This window comes from Heloderma suspectum, chromosome 3, assembly GCF_057233095.1.
Source record: "Heloderma suspectum isolate Gila_16-S chromosome 3, 16-S_ref, whole genome shotgun sequence".
In the NCBI taxonomy this organism is placed as follows: domain Eukaryota; kingdom Metazoa; phylum Chordata; class Lepidosauria; order Squamata; family Helodermatidae; genus Heloderma; species Heloderma suspectum.
Window position 1 is genome coordinate 62,617,369 of NC_139460.1, and position 20,324 is coordinate 62,637,692.

Consider the following 20,324-nt stretch of genomic DNA (forward strand, 5'->3'; position numbering starts at 1 on the left):
AGGACCATAAAAAAAAACCCCACCGACAAAAAGGAGGAGAGGAACAGCCATTTTTCCCACGGAGGGCGTGGCTTAGAGGGCGATTCCGTCTCCTAGGTTACAACGCAGGCGTGGGGGGGAGAACGGAACGGAACGGAACGGGGCGGGGCGGGGCGGGGCGGATTGTTCTTTCGAGGCCTGTCTGGCGGCTGCCCCTACGTTTTCCTTCGTGAGGAAGCCTGGCGGCGCTTTCTCCCCCAGGAGAGGTGATGGGAAGTAAGGGGAGCATGCGCGGGCTTCGAAAGCCGTCCCCTCAGGGGCGAGCCCGGGCCGGTGCTGGGGCTGCGTGGTTCTCTGCCAGCCTTGGCGTCTAGCGATTATGATTCGGGTTTATCTTGCTTTTCCTCTTCCGAGCCCAGAGCAGCGTGTGTGGCGCTCTCCCCCCCCCCCCCGCGTTCCATTTTATCCTCACAACAACCCAGTGAGGTAGGTTAGGCCAGGCTAAGAGAGAATGTGTGAATGGCCGGCCCAGGCTTACCCAAAAAGCTTCAGGACTGAGGGATTTTTGAACCCGGGTGTCTGTCACTCTGGCCAATACATCAGCCTGGCTCTTTGTATCTGAAAAAAATCTGGTACCCTGGTGGAGCTAGGAGGGCAAGAAGCCCAGAAAGCCTCTTTGTGAAACGGGCTGGAGGAGGGTCTACAGGGAAGCAGCTGTTGTAGCTGCTAGGCTGTTACCACCACATCTCTTGATTTTGGTCCTGGCTCTTCTGTTTCCCTCAGTTGAGTAGCTGTGTAGGCAGCTTCTGAGGGGCGGAGGGACATAACCTTGCAGGCTCGCATGTAGCGCCAGCAAATGAAATGGTGCATAGGTAGCAGAAGAGCAAAACCTGGAGCTTTACAATCTAATCCTATTCATGTTTACCTGGAAGTCGCTACCACTGAGAGAAGTGGAGCTTAACCTCAGCCAGTTTAGTCTAGGATTGCAGGCTAAGGCTGTAATCTTATACACACTGACATGGGAATAATTCCCAGTGAATTAAATCTTTGTAGATATAGACATACTTGGGACTGCAGGTTTAGGATGATGCAAGGACTGCTCAAGTTTTCTCACTACGTGAAAATGCTGTTGCTGGCTTCTACATGGATAATTCTGGCTAGGGAATCAAATAGCTGTAATGTTGTCCAGGGAATCTTATTTGTACTTGTGTTCCTTCATAGAAACTGCTCAGAAAAACACTTATGCTTCAGAGTTGAGTCTGCAGCATTAATGTTTTTCTGAGTGTTACTAAGGAAATAAACTTCCCTTGGTAAACGTGTTTTTTTTTTAATGTTGGGGAGTACTAATTTGAGCACCTGTCTGTTTTTGCAGTTTTCCTGTTCGGTTGCCAACCCAGCATGTATGCATTAATATGTCTGCTTGCCTCATCTGTCTCCTGGCTTCCTCTAGTGTATATTGGTGCTTCCAATACTCCCAAGTAGGGATGGCGGAGAATTTGGCACAGATTTCAGTGAGGCTGAATACACTGGCATTCGGCCCCCCAAAACCCGCGGCGGAACAGCCTCCCACCCCCCGCCACTCTGCAGAATCCCCTCGGAACTAAACTTACCTGGGGCTGCGGTGGCGGCTGGTCTTTCGGCTGGCTGCTGCAGCCGCCATTTGCGTCCTGCCAAGCTGCTGTGATAGGCTACGTAAGTATTTACGTAGCCTATCACGGAAAGAGCAGCAGCGCAAACGGCGTAGTGGCTGCCATTTGCGTCCCTGCTCTTTGCCGTGATAGGCTACGGAAATACTTACGTAGCCTATCACGGCAGCCTGGCCACGGCCAGAACTCTGGCTGCGGATGGCCCTGGCTGGCGGCTCTCTGGAGCCGCTGCGGAGCTGGCCAGGGAGGATTCCGGGAGGAGGGACGGAATGCCTCCCCCCCCCCACTGCGAATCACACCTGCAAAAAGGTAAGTTACTTTCGTACATCCCTACTCCCAAGGTGCAGTTAACACATTGCTGCTTTACTGCTGTTTCTCTTGCAGTAAAGCATATTAAAACTTTCCATTATTTTTGCAGAGGAAAATGCATTTTTAAAAGTAAGGGGTTGAAGAAGGGTTTCTCAGAATGCTAGTGAGGAAGGCAAATTAGAATTGGCCCCTGTTTTTTCTAGCTGGGTAGTTGTGTCTTTAATAATGGTGTACTAGGCAGAAATTGCTCTACTGAAACTTTGTGCACCCTTGCATTTCCTTGCTGGTAAACAGTACTTCTGTTTGAATTTCTTCCCAGCCATGCAGTTGTTAAAGGTACACTGGATCCTGCTTTATGTGAGAATAGTGCCAGGTGCCACTTCTGCAAGTTCTCCCAGCATGCCCCAGCATGGCTGGCTAGGGCATGCTGGGAGTTGTAGGCCTTTTCTCTGTCTAAATATGCACAGGATTGTGCCCTTAGTTTTCCAAAGATAGATGCTGGGCTAAGTTGCCGCCTCCTCTCATTTTGGTTTCCTCCGCTGTGGTACGTAGGGTAACTGCTGTAGGATATCTGTACATAATATGTGTGCCCAGTAGCATTGTAGATGTGTCTCCCCTTTTTAAAAAGGCTGTCTAAGAAAATACCTGATCAAAATCTGCCCTTAACGGTGCCTAAAATATGTCATACGAGGCAACTACCTCATCTTTCCTTTTGGTGAAACTACCTCTGTAAAAAATATAGTGAAATAATTAACTTCAAAATCGGGTTCCCTGTACTTCAGAAAACACTTCTACGTTTAGATGTCGCCAATTATTAGAATATTTGGGCTAAGTTCTGCATGCAGACTTTTGCTCTCTTGGTGAATGTTTCCCTTCCTCCCAGACTCCCCCCCCCCCCCCGCACGCATTTCAAATCTACTCTGGAGGGAACTACTCTGGGACTCACCATGGGGGGCTGCAGGGGAGAGGAGACATTCAATCTTCCTGTAGTACCCATTCTGCTGGTGGAAGGACACGATTAAAAACCCTGTTTTTTTAATTGAAACACCCGCGCAAACTATTAATGTTTTTGGAGTGTCAGAATTCAGTACATGCCTACAAAGTTGTAGGACCCAATTCCCAGGTCAGAGGTGGACAGTACCATACACCAATATAGATACAATTGGCAGGTAAACTGTAGTGCTGCTGTGAGAATGTGATCTACAGACCACATTTAGGGAGGAGCTGTAGCTCAGAGGTATAGCACATGCTTGCATACATAAAGTTCCAAGTTCAGTCCCTGGCATTACCAGGTACGGCTGGAAAATCCTGCCTGAAACCCTGGAGAACCATTTCGAGTCAGTGTTGACAATGCTAGCTAGATGGGCCCATGGTCCGACACAGTATAAGGCAGCATGCTGTGTTTCTGTACCATGGCTGCTCAGCTGTAGCCCAGCACATTTGGAGACGCAGTTTTTATAGGGCTACATCATGAAATATTGGTATTGGCCTGGATGATGTAAGATAATTGATAGCTCAGACATCTTTTAGTAGTGAGTGCTAGTTTCTGAGCATTATGTAGTAAGTTCTATGCAACCTGGCTCACTTGCTTGAGATAACTGAATTTTTTAAAAAAGAGAAATAAACATTCAGGCACTTCTGGTGTGGTTCTCTGCTTGTATGTGATGTGTGTTAAATTGTAAGGTTGTAAAGTGGTTCTGTTCATAGACGGTTCCACCCCAGGGGTTGACTAAGATGTTCTTAGGTGAAGTTTTCTAGCCATAGCTGGGGAAGCAAATGTTCTTAGGATCTTCATTCTATATTTTGAGTAAGTTTCCCCATTAGTTATCTTTTCAGTAACTAATTACAACCTGTTACTGCATTAGAAATAATTTATTTTCCTGCAAATAAATTCACTAACCTGGTTGCACCATATGCTATGAATTGTGATATCACAGTTATCCATTGACTTACAGGTATTGTGCTTTAAGCAGGGTGATACGTAGACCGACTGCTTTGACAAGAACACTCTTCCCAAATAATCAGCTTATCTTCTAGTTACTTATATTAATTGACCTGCTCTGACACTGTAACTGTTTTCTCTCAGGATGTTTTTATCTTAAACATCCAAGGACCTTTGCCTTTATGTTTACCTACTATAATTGCAACTATTTTAAATAGGCATATTCTTGACTAACACAGGTGTTGACTTTGCCATTCGATCAAAATTATGGGATTATTTGACAAGCTAGCAGGCTGGCTTGGCTTGAAGAAAAAAGAAGTTCATGTTTTGTGCCTTGGGTTGGACAATAGTGGCAAAACAACAATTATCAACAAGCTGAAACCATCTAATGTAAGTAGTATTTTAGTTAGAATGTTATAACATGCTAATTAATGCTGGTTTGACAATTATTGAAAAACTGATGCTTATCAGTGGATGTATTTGTGGAAAGATGGAATAAATTGGTTGCACATACAAATACTAATGTTCAGGACAATGATCATCTATATACACTATTTTCTCTTTTGGAAGGAGTAGATCAGTTTATTTTAATATCTGATACGTGTTACAATTCTAAAAAAGCAGATACTAATGGGAGTCGTCTTATTATGTTCCCACTCTGTATGATTTGCAACCCAAATAGCTTCTAGTATTCAACGGTGTTCACTCCCTAGTAAGGGAGTAAACCCTCCTTACTCCCTCCTTACACTACAATCCTAGTTAGGATTGCGGTGTAGCCGTCCAATGAAGTAAAACATAGTTTCTGTATCACTTTAATACAGAATAGCATAGCACACCTCAAAAAGGGTATTCAAGGAACATATGAAATACTACTTAGCTTTTTCTCATTGGATAAATTAGACACAGATTAAAAGCAAACTAATTAATACCTAATATGAAGTATGCGTAGTATAGTCTAAAACAAAGATTTATTGCTGCTTACTTTTGGTTTTGCTGAGGCCTGTTAGGGCGCAATCCTATGGCTGCTAGTGAGAGGCTAGATGGCCACAGGCTAGGTCGGTTCCTGGGAACCGACCTTGGAACCCACACTCCAAGGTTGGTTCCCTGAGAACCGACCTCCACCCACTCCCACGCTGCCTTGTAGGCGGTGCAGAACAGCCCCATGCTTGGAAGAGGACTGTGGAGTGGCGAAAACGGGACGTGCCAGGGCGGGGAGGGCGGAAGTGCCATTCTGACGCTTCCTATGCGTTGTCTGGCATCTGCCCCCCAACTTCCTGTGGCTAGACAGCTGAAATCGGCTCTCTAGCTGTGAATGAAGGGCAGCTGAAGCACGGAGGGAAGGACCCCCTCCGCACTGCTCCTGCCCTGCATTGGATAGGCGGTTGCGTCCGAGTACTTTGAACTAGTACTATAAGGTCATATTTATTTTTTGCTAACCCACAAACACAAAGTACTTAATCTTATAAAGGGTCATATGCTGAGCTCTGTGTACAGTGCAGGGCTTCCTAGTTCTCCTTCCAAAAGCAGTTCCTATCCCCTGTACCACCAAACAAATATGAAATTTGGGAGAATTCTAGGAGTGGCATCTGGTACAGCTCGAGGAACCGTGTTAGTAGGGGCAGTAAAACAAACAAACAAGGAACTTCTGGTTCATGGAAATGTTTTACATGTTTAAGAAGATGTGTGATTGCATCATTTGTTAAAGATCTTCTGAAGACATAAAATATATACCCAGTGCCAAGTCATGATGCATCAACTCTGCCAATCTACCAGTAGGTGATCTAGACAATCCCCATTTCTAAATATAGGTTGACTTGTTAAAGAAGATATTTTCTAGCTACGCGAAAACATATTACAGTGTGTGTGTGTGTGTGTGTGTGTGAGAGAGAGAGAGAGAGAGAGAGAATTGCAAAAATATGAACCAACCACCCCAGAAAAGACGTAGGGTAGATGTGACCCTCAATGTTTCACTGTCTCTCAATCCAGTCATTCAACTAGGCATGAGTAAAATACAAACATGATAGATACTATATACTTGACTACTCTTTAATTGGTATGCCTTTTATACTTTGCATTTTTAAAAAATTGCAAGCTCCTGTATAATCCGTACATTGCCTGAATAGGCATTAGTCCTATACTTTTATTTTCTGTGACCAACAGAGAAATGGTGTACTGAAGTAAATACATAGGATTAAAACCAGATCTAATGCTGTTGGAAGTGGATTTCCCTGCCCCTTCCCAACATCAGCCATCCACCCCCATGCTACACAGAGGGTTGGGGACCCTGTTGAATGGGGTGAGCTGTAGTGTGAGGGAAATTCTGCAAAATGGTGCAGAGGATCCATAAGCGGATCCCTTCCATCCATGGAAGTCAGATCCTGTATCAAACCCTTAATGCATAGCCTGAATACTGTAAAATTTCTAGAAATTTTGAGGCCGCAGAAAAAAAAATGTTTCAGGAAAAAATGGAAGTATTGGAAAAATTGAAAGATAACCAATACTTATTTTTTTTTAGTGCTCTTTACAGATCTAAAGTCACTTTGTTGCTTTAAGACAGCCTTCTCCCAACCCAGTGTCCTCCAGATATTTTGGACTTCAGCTCCCATCAGCTTCAGGCAGCATGGCCAATGGTCAGGGATGCTGGGCAGTGTAGTCCAAAACATCTGGAGGACACCAGGCTGGGGAGGGCTGCTTTAGGAACATAAAGCAGCCTTTCTGTTCCTAAAGTTATTTTATGTATAATTTGCTCATAGAATTATTATATTTTAAAACTTTTAAAAGTAAAATCAGTTAGTACATTTGTAATTATTGTCTGAATAGATTAGAACTACATTAAATGACTGCTACAACATCAGAAATGCAGGACTCTATAGAACAAAACCCAAGTTGTCAAGCATGCACAGCGCTGACTCTACTCACATGTTGGGAAACTGAGCATAAATGTCTATCAGTAAAATATACTTTAGATCAGTAATTTTAATAAGGAATCAGAGAACTAACTATGCTTGGAATCTTACACATAGGATTAAAAAAAAATTTCCCCATGGCTTCATTATTTCCAGACATTTTATATCTCTAGTCTTTCTTTAAAAGTGTTCTTATTACATAGTTTTTAGAAATCATTTTGGGGGGAGTAAAGGCTGGGTCCCCTTCATGGATCACTGCCTTGTTGTGGCGAAGGGGCTTGTGTAACTCAGTGAAGCCATAAGCTATGCTGTGCAGGGCCACCCAAGACGGACAGGTCATGGTGGAGAGTTCTGACAAAATGTGGTCCACTGGAGAAGGAAATGGCAACCCACTCCAGTATTCTTGCCAAGAAAACCCCATGGAACGTAACACAAGGCTAAAAGAGATGACACCGGAAGATGAGCCCCTCAGGTCGGAAGGTGTCCAATATACTACTGGGGAAGAGCAGAGGGTATTTCCAAGTAGCGCCAGAAAGAGTGAAGCGGCTGGGCCAAAGCCGAAAGGACACTCAGCTCTGGATGTGTCTGGCGGTGAAAAGAAAATCTGATGCTGTAAAGAACAATATTGTTTAGGAACCTGGAATGTCAGATCAATGACTCAAGGTAAGTTGGAGGTGGTCAAACATGAGATGGCAAGATTGAACATCGACATCTTGGGAATCAGAGAACTAAAATGGACAGGCATGGGCGAATTTAATTCAGGTGACCATCATATCTACTACTGTGGGCAAGAATCCCTGAGAAGAAATGGAGTAGCACTCATAGTCAACAAAAGGGTGGGAAAAGCAGTACTGGGGTACAATCTTAAAAACGATAGAATGATCTCAGTACGAATCCAAGGCAAACCATTCACCATCACAGTAATTCAAGTCTGTGCCCCAACCACTGATGCCGAAGAAGCTGAGGTTGATCGGTTCTATGAAGACCTACAACACCTTCTAGAACTAACACCAAAAAAAGATGTCCTCTTCATCATAGGGGATTGGAATGCTAAAGTAGGAAGTCAAGAAATCACTGGGATAACAGGCAAGCATGGCCTTGGTGTACAAAATGAAGCAGGACAAAGGCTAATAGAGTTTTGCCAAGAGAACACGCTGATCATAGCAAACACTCTTTTCCAACAGCACAGGAGACGACTCTACACATGGACATCACCAGATGGTCAATATCGAAATCAGATTGATTATGTCCTTTGCAGGCAAAGATGGAGAAGCTCTATACAGTCAGTAAAAACAAGACCTGGAGCTGACTGTGGCTCAGATCATGAGCTTCTTGTTGCAAAATTTCGGCTTAAATTGAAGAACGTAGGGAAAACCACTAAACCACTCAGGTATGACCTAAATCATATCCCTTATGAATACACAGTGGAGGTGAGGAATAGATTTCAGGGATTAGACCTGATAGACAGAGTGCCTGAGGAACTATGGACGGAGGTCCGTAACATGGTTCAGGAGGCAGCAACTCAATCCATCCCAAAGAAAAAGAAATGCAAGAAAGCCAAGTGGCTGTCTGATGAGGCTTTACAAGTAGCTGAGGAAAGAAGGGAAGCGAAAAGCAAGGGAGAAAGGGGAAGATATATCCAACTAAATGCAGAGTTCCAGAGAATAGCAAGGAGAGACAAGAAGGTCTTCTTAAATGAACAATGCAAAGAAATCGAGGAAAACAACAGAATGGGAAAGACTAGAGATCTCTTCAAGAAAATCGGAGATCTCAAGGGAACGTTTTGTGCAAAGACTGGCATGATAAAGGACAAAGAAGGCAGGGACCTAGCAGAAGCAGATGAGATTAAGAAGAGGTGGAAAGAATACACAGAAGAACTATACAGGAAAGATCTGAATGTCCCTGATAGCCATGATAGTGCGGTCACTGAACTTGAGCCGGACATCCTCGAGAGTGAAGTCAAGTGGGCCTTAGGAAGCATTACTAACAACAAAGCTCGCGGAGATGACAGTATTCCAGCTTAGCTATTTAAAATCCTAAAAGATGATGCTGTTAAAGTGTTGCATTCAATATGCCAACAAATTTGGAACACTCAACAATGGCCGCAAGACTGGAAAAGGTCAGTTTACATTCCAATTCCAAAGAAGGGCAACGCCAAAGAGTGGTCAAACTACCGCACAATTGCGCTCATTTCACATGCCAGCAAGGTGATGCTCAAAATCCTACAAGCTAGGCTTCAGCAGTACGTGAACCAAGAACTACCAGAAGTACAAGCTGGGTTTCGAAGAGGCAGAGGAACTAGAGATCAAATTGCCAACATTCACTGGATCATGGGGAAAGCAAGAGAATTCCAGAAAAGCATCTATTTCTACTTCATTGACTATGCTAAATCCTTTGATTGTGTGGATCACAACAAACTGTGGCAAATTCTGAAAGAGATGGGAGTACCAGACCACCTTACCTGTCTCCTGAGAAACCTGTACGAGGGTCAAGAGGCAACAATAAGAACCAGACATGGAACAACCTCTTGGTTCAAAATTGGGAAAGGAGTACGACAAGGCTGCATATTGTCACCCTGCTTATTTAACTTATATGTAGAGTACATCATGAGAAATGCCGGGTTGGATGAATCAGAGGTCGGAATTAAGATTGCTGGGAGAATTATCAACAACCTCCGATATGCAGACGATACCACCCTAATGGCAGAAAGCGAAGAGGATCTCAAGAGCCTCTTGTTGAGGGTGAAAGAGGAGAGTGCAAAAGCTGGTTTGAAACGCAACATTAAAAAAACTAAGATCATGGCATCTGGCCCCATCACTTCCTGGCATATAGAAGGGGAAGAAATGGAAGCAGTGACAGATTTTACTTTCTTGGGCTCCAAGATCACCGCAGACGGTGACTGTAGCCATGAAATTAAAAGACGCTTGCTCCTTGGGAGGAAAGCTATGGCCAACCTAGACAGCATAGTAAGAAGCAGAGACATCACCTTGCCGACAAAGGTCCGTCTAATCAAAGCTATGGTTTTCCCAGTAGTAATGTATGGCTGTGAGAGCTGGACTATAAGGAAGGCTGAGCGCCAAAGAATTGATGCTTTTGAACTGTGGTGCTGGAGAAGACTCTTACGAGTCCCCTGGACTGCAAGGAGGTCCAGTCAGTCAATCCTAAAGGAAATCAACCCTGAGTGCTCATTGGAAGGACAGATACTGAAGCTGAAGCTCAAATATTTTGGCCACCTAACGCGAAGAGAAAACTCTCTGGAAAAGACCCTGATGCTGGGAAAGACTGAAGGCAAAAGGTGAAGGGGACGATAGAGGATGAGATGGCTAGATAGCATCACCGATGCAATGAATATGAACTTGAGCACACTCCGGGAGACAGCGCAGGACACGAAGGCCTGGCGTGCTATGGTCCATGGGGTCACGAAGAGTCGGACACGACTGAACAACAACAACAAAAGGCTGGGTAACAATATATAAAGACTTTGTCTGAAATTCTAAAAGAAAATATTTCATAATCCAAAGCTGTTCAGTTTTCCAGCTTTTCAGAAAAAAACAAACGGTCCTTGGGAAAAAACATTTTTTTCTGAATTTTTCTGTTTTTTTCCTGGGCCTTCACATCTCTGCTGCTACCTAGCATTTATATTGTATTTCATATGCTATATATACATATATATGCTTCGCGTACTTTATCTCAGTAATCCTGTGCTCATCACCTGCGCTATCCAGAAGTGCTCATAACAGTTGCATAATCACATGAAGAACAACAGTGACATTAGCAGTGATACCACATGCTGCAGGATGGATTGATTTTACCCAGCAATCACTTTGCTGTTAGGATGCTGAAGAAATGTAATTTCTCTGTAGTACAGTCTTCCCCAGTGTAGTTCCAAAACATCCAGGGGGTACCACAACTACCATCATCCATTACCACTGGCTGGGACTGATCTGAGTTGTAGTTCAAAACATCTGGAGGGCACCATGTTGAGGAATGCTGCTGTAGCAGCAGTACATCATAGACAGAAAATATCTGTATCTTGTCCACCAGGACCACATAGTGTGTAATATAATCAAATATAATGCTGCTAGTGATTGTAAGGTTCACAGTAAATTATGATAACAACAAATGTACATACACATCACTTTGTCTCTGAATGATAATACTTCACAATAGTACAAACGCTCATGCGATAGTAAATTCAGTAGATAACAATAGTTTCTTCTGAGGAAGTGTAGAAACGACACTACGTTCCGGAGTTGTCGTCAACTCATTCACCCAAGATATTCTGGGTTGGCTCATCTGTATTATGTTTTGTATCAAAGGGATATGTATCTAATCCATTAGTGTAGGAGTGTTTTTCTATTGTTAAAAATTACCATTCAGAGACAGAGTGATGTGTGTATACATGAATCCATTAATACACAAGAGTGTTCACGATTGTTAAATACCACCATGCAGAGATAGTTTGCTGTATATATACATACACTTGTTGATTTATTCACCGTAGACAATCTGGGTTGGCTCATCAGCATTATGATCTGTTGAAAAGGGATGTATCTACTGAATTTACTAATGTATGAGCATTTGTACTATTGTTAAATATTATCATTCAGAGACAAAGTGATGTGTATGTACACTTGTTATCATAATTTATTGTGAACCTTACAATCACTAGCAGCACTATATTTGATTATATTACTCACTTTGTGGTCCCATTGACCTGATTAATGTTTGCAGCTGAAGGTTCCTCTCCTTTTGTTTTGTATCTCGTCCACCACCATCCTTCCACCACAACAAAATGGCAATAATAGCATGGTCATTACTCAAAATGTGAAAGCCGTAATGCCAATGAGTGAGGTAAACCTAAATATGATTTAGGAAACAGACTGTTGGAAATGTTAGTGCAGAGCTTCCATTGTGCAAAGTAAGAATCTGAGAGAAGCAAACTTAAAATAGAAAACATTTCCCTTTAATTCACAAATACTTCTTTTTTTCTCTTAATTGCATGTCATGCAGTTTTGGAGTATCATTATATAATAAAATTTGAAGTATATAATGTTCCTTGGATCAGGAGGAAATGTCAGGATTCCTGATTTTAAGGCAGGATTCCTGCCTTTGAAAACGGTCCGGAAACTTCAGCTGGTCCAAAATAGGGCAGCAAGATTGTTAACAGGGACTGGCCTGCGAGCTCATATTATGCCAGTACTTTTCCAGCTGCACTGGCTGCCAGTCCATTTCCGGGCCCGATTCAAAGTGCTGGTGTTAACATTCAAAGCCCTTAACGGCTTGGGGCCAGGTTACCTGAAGGATCGCCTCCTCCCATATGTGCCTGCCCGGACCTTAAGATCATCCTCAGCGGCCCTTCTCCGTGAGCCCCTGCCAAAGGAAGTAAGGCGGGTGGCTACTAGGAGGAGGGCTTTTTCTGTTGTGGCACCCCGGCTCTGGAATGAGCTCCCTAGTGAGGTTCGCCTGGCGCCTACATTGTACTCCTTTCGGCGCCAGGTGAAGACCTTTTTATTTTCCCAGGCATTTTAGCTTTCTAAATTTTTATCTTTGCTGTTTTAAATCTGTATTTTAAACTCCTGTACTGCTGCTAAGTTTTATTGTGGTTGTATTGTTATATTGTGGTTTTAATGTTCTATATATTTTAAATTGTTTTATTGTGTGTTGTTTGGTTTTAGTTTTTGTGAACCGCCCAGAGAGCTTCGGCTATTGGGCAGTATAGAAATGAAATGAATGAATGAATGAATGAATAAATTTAAGTATTAAACCTGGACATGAATGTATTTTTAAGACAAATTTTCTCTTATAAAGGCTCAAACTCAAGATATTGTTCCGACAATAGGATTCAGTATAGAAAAATTCAAGACATCAAGGTAAGACTCTTATATTTGATGTATTAGTGGGTTGTATTAGCTATAACATTTGACTTGCCATATTTCCATCTCCAGCTGCATGTAGTTATTTCTTCGTTATGAGAAGCCTGATGTGAAGGGGTCACAAGTTGCAAAGTCTTGAAACTCTTATAGAAGTAGTATGCTAAGTAACCTGAAAAGGAATCATAGAATCATAGAATAGTAGGGTTGGAAGAGGCCTAATGAGACCATCGACTCCAAACCCCTGCTCAATACAAGAATCCAAGTCAGAGCATCCCTGACAGATGGCTGCCCAGCCTCATTTTGAATGCCTCCAGTGTGAGAGAGCCCACTACATCCCTAGGTAATTGGTTCCATTGTCGTATTGCTCTAACAGTCAGGAAGTTTTTCCTGATGTTCAGCCAGAACCTGGCTTCCTGTAACTTGAGCCCATTATTCCGTGTCCTGTACTCTGGAATGATCGAGAACTGATCCTGGCCTTCCTCTCTCTGACAACCATTCAAATACTTGAAGAGCGCTATCATATCTCCCCTCAGTCTTCTCAAGGCTAAACATACCCAGTTCTTTCAGTCTCTCTTCAGAGGGCTTTGTTTCCAGTCCACTGATCATCTTCATTGCCCTCCTGTGAACCCTCTCCAGCTTGTCTGCATCCTTCTTAAAGTGCGGTGCCCAGAACTGGACACATTACTCCAGATGAGGCCTAACCAGTGCTGAATAGAGGGGAACTAGTACTTCCCGGGATTTGGAAGCGATGCTTCTATGAATGCTGCCCAAAAGAGCATTTGCCTTTTTTGCAGCCACATCACATTGTTGGCTCATATTCAGCTTGTGATCGACAACAATTCTAAGATCCTTCTCGCTTGTAGTGTTGTTGAGCCAAGTATCCCCCATCTTGTAACTGTGCATTTGGTTTCTTTTTCCTAGGTGCAGAACTTGGCATTTCTCCCTATTAAATTTCATTCTGTTGTTTTCTGCCCAGCACTCCAGCCTATCAAGATCACTTTGCATTTTATTTATTTATTAAATTTATTAATTGCCCAAGTGGCCGGTCACCCGACCACTCTGGGTGATGTACAACAATAAAAACAGTTTACACAATAAAATTCAACATTAAAAATATCACATTTCTAAAATTACCCTAGCCCACCCCAAATGCCCGCCTGAACAACCATGTTTTTAATGCATGGCGGAAGCTCATTAAAGAGGGGGCATGGCGGAGTTCCCTAGGGAAGGAGTTCCACAGAGTGTGGGCCACCACAAAGAAGGCCCTCTCCCTCGTCTTCACCAGCCTAGCTGTCCTGGCTGATGGGACAGAGAGAAGGCCATCCGAGGCTGATCTTGTTGAGCAGCCTATCTGGTGTTGCTGGAGGCGCTCCTTGAGATAGGCTGGGCGGGAGCCGTATAGGGTTTTAAAGGTCAAAACCAACACCTTGAATTTGGCCTGGAAAACAACTGGTAGCCCGTTTAGCTCCTTCAGCACTGGAGTGATGTGATCTCGCTGGCGGCTGCCTTTAATCAGGCAAGCTGCTGTGTACCAGCTGCAGCTTCCGAACTGTCTTCAAGGGTAACCCCACGTATAGCGCATTAGAGTAGTCTAAACGAGAGGAGACCAGGGCATGTACTACCAATGGGAGCAGATGGTCGGGAAGGTAGGGGCGCAGCCACCGTATCAGATGGAGTTGGTATAGCGCTGTCTGGCTCACAGCTGACACCTGAGCCTCCATGGACAGCTGGGAGTCTAAGATGACCCCCAAGCTGCGGACCTGGTCTTTCAAGGGTAACCGTACCCCATTCAACACCAGGTCAACATCCCCCAACCTCCTCTTGTCTCCCACCAAAAGTACCTCGGTCTTGTCAAGGTTCAGCTTCAGCTTATTCCTCCTCATCCAGCCACTCACCGTCTCCAGACATTTGGACAGGGATTCTACAGCCAACCTTGGTGAAGATCTGAACGAGAGGTAGAGCTGCGTGTCATCTGCATATTGATGACACCGCACCCCAAACCTCCTGATGATAGCCCCCAGCGGCTTCACATAGATGTTAAATAGCATCGGGGAGAGGATGGAACCCTGTGGCACCCCACAAGTGAGTGGCCACGGGTCCAAAACCTCCTCTCCCAGTGCTGCCCTCTGGTACCTGCTGGAGAGGAAGGACCGGAACCACCGCAATACAGTGTCTCCAATGCCCAACCCCTCCAGGCGGTCCAGGAGGATACTGTGGTCAATGGTGTCAAAAGCCGCTGAGAGGTCGAGGAGAACAAGGAAGGAGCATTCGCCCCTATCCAGAGCCCTCCTCATATCATCCATCAAGGCGACCAAGGCCGTTTCTGTCCCATGCCCAGGCCTGAAGCCCGAGTGAAATGGATCTAGATAATCAGCTTCTTCCAAGTGTGCCTTCAACTGCATCGCCACCACCCGCTCAATCACCTTGCCCAAAAAAGGCAGATTCGAGAGTGGGCGAAAGTTGTTCAGAACTTGGGGATCCAAGGAGGGCTTTTTTAAAAGCGGTCTTATCACTGCCTCCTTGAGGGCTGATGGCATCACTCCCTCCTCAAGGGAGGCGTTCACCACCGCCTTGATCCCCTCACCTAGCCTCTCTCTGCAGCTCATAATGAGCCAAGATGGGCAAGGATCAAGTAAGCAGGTGGTCAGCCTTACAAATGAAAGCACCTTGTCCACTTCATCAGAATGAAGAAGCTGGAACTGATCCCACAAAACCAGTGTGCCACAGACCGCCTCCTGCTCACTAACTGTATCCACAGCGCACGGAATAACACTCCTAATCCGATCAATTTTATCTGCAAAGTGCCTTGCCAAGGCCTCACAGGAGGCCTTAGAATGCTCCAGTGGTTCAGGAGCCACAAGACCGACCAGGCTCCAGACCACTTGGAACAGCGTCCTGGGACAGCACTCTGCAGACGCGATAGAGGCAACATAAAATTCCTTTTTTGCTGCCTTCACTACCACGTGATAGGCTGAAGATACAGCTCTAGCCCGTGTCTGATCGCCTTTGGAGAGAGACTTCCGCCACCGGCGCTCTAGCCATCTCACCTCCAGTTTCAGAGCTCGTAACTGCGGATTGAACCATGGTGCAGTCTGAGCCCTGTTCATGGGGAGAAGGCGTTTCAGACCCACCTGATCTAATGCCCCAGCGATTGCGGCATTCCAGCCACCCACCAGGGTCTCAACCGAGTGGCCGTTGGCGTGTTCCAGAGAATCCCCAAGTGCGTTCAGGAATCCATTCGGATCCATAAGATGCCTGGGGCGGACCATTTTAATGGGTTCTCCACCCCTTCGGAGGGCTTGTGGAACCGAGAAGTCCAACGTCACCAGATAGTGATCTGACCATGACAAGGGGGTGGTGGATATACCCCCAACTTCCAGATCACTCCCCGCTTCTCCAGAAACAAACACAAGGTCTAGTGCATGACCGGCTACATGCGTGGGCCCAGCTGGAATATGGTGCAGCTCCCAGGAAGCCATGGTCTCCATGAAGTCCCGAGGTGCCCCTGTGAGGATGGCCCCCGAAAGTACATTGAAGTCCCCCAACACCAACAAGTTAGAGGACTGCACATGCACATCAGAGACCACCTCAAGCACCTCAGTCAGGGAGTCAGTCGTGCAGCGGGGTGGACGGTACACGAACAGAATCCCCAGACTGCCCTTCAGGCCCAACCTCCAGTACATGCACTCAGCAACCTTGGTCTCCTGGAGAGAGGATCTGGTGAAGACCAAGGACTCTCAATAGATAACAGCCACTCCCCTTCCCCGATCCCCAGTCCTCGGCTGCTGTGCATACGAAAATCTGGCTGGACACATGGCGCAAGAGTTGGAGCAGCAGCCTCGGCCAGCCAGGTCTCCATAATACATGCCAGGTCTGCACCCTCATCCAGGATCATGTCATGGATGAGGGAGGTTTTCTAGGTAACAGACCTGGCATTGCAGAGCAGCAAACAAAGGCCAGAAGATGGCGTCATGCCTCCCCCAGCCATCCTTTGGCTCTGGACAGGCCCGGAGCAGGGGACAGATACTACACATCTCTCCCTTGTTCCCCTTACATGGCATGGCCTGCCCCTAGCGCTCCGCCAGCACCTGCCGCCCAGCCTCGGTATGTTCTGGCCCCCAACACTCCCCCCACTGCCTCCATCAGGTGGACACATGCCCCTTTGCTTCCGCCTATTAGGCAACCTACCCACCACTAAAAACACAACAGACTCCCCCCCAAATTTAAAAACAATTTAAAATCCCCTTTAAAAATACTGCCAGGCAGGCGTCCATGGTGATGATGGTGGCGGCGGCGGCGGCAGGCACAGCAGCAGCAGGTATGCCTCTTCCCCGGTGGTGGTGGTGGCTTCTCCTGCAGACCCTGGCTCTCCCAGGCCACCTCAGCCAGCCAGCTTATGTAGCCCCTCCAGGAAACAAAATTTTATTTCTGTCTTCCAAAGTATTAGCTGTCCCGCCCAATTTTGTGTCATCTGCAAATTTGATCAGCATTCCCTGCACCTCCTCCTCCAAGTCATCAATAAAAATCTTGAAGAGCACTGGGCCCAGGACTGAGGCCTGCAGTACCCTGCTTGTCACTTCTCCCCAGTTTGAGAAGATCCCACTGATAAGCACTCTTTGAGTCTGATTCTGTAGCCAACTGTGGATCCACTTTGAGCTAGTTTGCTCATCAGGATATCATGGGGCACTTTGTCAAAAGCTTTGCTGAAGTCGAGTTATATTATGTCCACAGCATTCCAAAGGTCCACAAGGGAGGTTACCTTATCAAAAAATGAGATCAGATTTGTCTGGCAGGATTTGTTCTTGACAAATCCATGTTGGCTTCGAGTAATCACTGCATTGTTTTCAAGGTGCTTCCAGATGGAGTGCTTTATGATCTGCTCCAGAATTTTCCCAGGGATTGATGTCAGAATGACTGGTCTGTAGTTCCCAGGTTCCTCCTTTTTATCCTTTTTGAAGATATGGACAACATTAGCCCTCCTCCAGTCATCTAGCACTTCTCCCGTCCTCCATGATTTCTCAAAGATAATAGACAGTGGTTCTGAGAGCTCTTCTGCCAGTTCCTTTATTACTCTAGGATGCAGCTCATCTGGCCCTGGAGATTTGAACTCATTCAAAGTAATTAGGTGTTCCTTGACCATATGCCTATCTATCTCAAGCTGCAATCCTGCCCCTTCAGCCTGTACTTCGCCTTTGCCAGGGGGCTCATAGACCCTCTTTTGGGAGAAGACAGAGCCAAAGTAGGAATTGAGCACTTCTGCCTTTTCTTTGTCATCATTTTGCCATCCTTATTTAATAGCTGAACCACCATTTCTTTCCTCTGTCTTTTACTATGCATGTAGCTGAAGAAAGCCTTTTTGTTGCTTTTAGCATCCCTCGCTAACCTCAGCTCCTTCTCAGCTTTAGCCTTCCTGATGCCATCCCTGCATTCTGTGCTACCTGCCTGTACTTTTCCTTTGTAGCTTGGCCTTCCTTCCACTTCCTGTATGTGTCCTTTTTTGTTTTTCGGTCATCTCTAAGCTTGTTGTGAAGCCACATTAGCTTCTTCTGTTGTCTTCCGCCTTTCTGTTGTTGTTGGAATTGTTTGTAGTTGTGCCTTGAGAATTTCCTTTTTTAAAAACTCCCACCCAGCTTGGACTCCTTTTCTGGTTAGAGTCACTTGCCATGGGACCTTACTTCCCATTGTTCTGATAAATTCTATTAACATTGGCTTTCGTAAAATCCAGGGTACGCATTTGGCTACACTCGGCTTTTACTTCCTTTAGGACCCAGAACTCAAGTATAACATGGTCGCTCTCCCCCAGAGTTCCTGTAACTGTTACTTTACCCATTATGTCATCTCTGTTGGTTAGGATCAAGTCAGGGATAGCCAATCCTCTAGTTCCTTCCTCTACTTTCTGTAGGAGGAATTTACCTGAAACACAAGTCAGGAATCTCTTGGAGGAGCCATGTTTTGCAGAATTTGTCTCCCAACAAATATCGGGGAATTGAAGTCCCCCATTACTACTACATCATGCTTCCTTGAAACATTGGCTATTTCCTTTTCAAAAGTTTCATCCTTGTCTTCTTCTTGATTGTAGTACACTCGGACCACCATGTTCCTTTTATTCTTTTGCTCCATTTATTTTAACCCAGATAGTCTTGATGGGCTACCAAGCTCATCCTCCTGTATTTCTGTGCAGAGATATGTATTTTTCACATACAGTGCAACCCCACCTCCCTTTCTGTTCCTCCTGTTCTTTTTGAACAAGTTATATCCTTCCATTGCTGTATTCCAGTCATGAGAGTCATCCCACCAAGTCTCAGTTATACCTATCAAGTCATAATTTCCCTCCGGTATTAAGAGTTCAAGTTCGTTCTGTTTGTTTCCCATACTCTGGGCATTAGTATATAGACATCGAAGACCATGTGCTTCATGGTCTGGCTTTCTTCCTACATGTGTCTGAAGACTATTATTGGGTGCTATTAGAGCTGTTCTCTCCGTTGCAGTGCATGAGCCTACGTCCATTGTTACCCCCCCCTTTACATCTCCCTTCCCTGTAGGATACAGTTTAAAGCCCTTCTGATGAAGTTTTTCATGCTGTGGCCAAACACATTCTTCCCAGCCTTTCTGAGGTGCAACCCATCCCTCGCCAACAGTCCATCTTCCAGGAAGTATAGCCCATGGTCCCAGAATCCAAATCTCTCTTGTCAGCACCACCTTCATAGCCAGTCATTCACCCAGAGTACTTTTCTTTCCCTTTCTATCCCTCTTCTAACTACTGAAAGGATGGATGAGAAAGCTGTCTGGGCCCAAAAATTCCTGAGTTTCCTTCCCAAAACTTCAAAGTCTGAAGTGATTTCTTCGTAGCTCCTCTTGGCGGTATCATTTGTTCCCACATGGATGAGAAGGATACCTGTCAGTGGGTTTTATGAGTGCAGACAACCCTTCAGTCATCTCTCTAATCCGTCCTCCCAGGAGACAGCATACCTGGCAAGTCCCACGGGTCTTTGCGACATACTTAGGTTTCGATACCACGCAGCAAGGAGTCTCCTACTACTACTACTCTTCTCTTCTTGCAGTTGCAGGCCTTGGTTTCATTGCCTCTGCTTGACTGACCTTCAGCCTCTTGCTCACTCTCATGCAGGTTCCCCTGAAATTCTTCCTCTGCAGGCTGTCCTCCAGTCTCATCCTCAATGGTTCCATAGCTCCACTGCCTCCACTGGTGCAGAGTGGCTTCTAGTTCTTCTGTTCCTAACTGTCACCCTTTTCCAAGGAGTATACTCTACTCCATTTTTCCTCACCTCAGCATTTTCCTCTTCTGCCACAGCTTGCTGTTGCTGTTCAAGCTTTTGTTCTTCACTTTGCTGCTGTAGTTCCACCATTCTGCCTAGGAACTCTTCGTGTTCTCTTATTCCCTGGAGGGTCAACACTCGCCACTCTAGTCCTCTTACCTTTTCTTCCAGCAGCGTGATCAGCTTGCACTTGTGGCACGTGTAGGCCATGTTGTTCTCAGGCAAGAAAACAAACACTGCACACACCTTACAGGTCACCACCACTGGAGAGTCTTGTCCTTCCATAGTCTCTTTTCCCTTTTTTTGTGTCTAGCTTTCTGATTGTTCTAGAGTAGCCTGTGCTTGGTCCTCTGCTCACTCATGTTAAAAACAGAGTCACACTGATGTGGAAG

General features: G+C 45.3%; 1 protein-coding gene across 4 annotated transcripts in view; it reads left to right on the forward strand.

Annotated features, from left to right (window-relative positions):
• ARL6 (ARF like GTPase 6) overlaps window positions 1–20,324 on the forward strand; it is a 42,904-nt gene continuing 22,580 nt past the window's right edge. Inside the window, exons 1-3 of one of the 4 annotated variants that reach the window (XM_084843403.1) lie at window positions 1–96; window positions 4,116–4,266; window positions 12,594–12,655. In XM_084843403.1, coding sequence (XP_084699529.1) covers window positions 4,144–4,266; window positions 12,594–12,655 — 185 coding nt within the window. In that variant the 5' untranslated portion in view covers window positions 1–96; window positions 4,116–4,143. Of the gene's footprint in view, window positions 97–120; window positions 466–4,115; window positions 4,267–12,593; window positions 12,656–20,324 lie in introns of those variants that run through there. The other 3 variants (XM_084843402.1, XM_084843401.1, XM_084843400.1) reach the window with 3 other exon arrangements.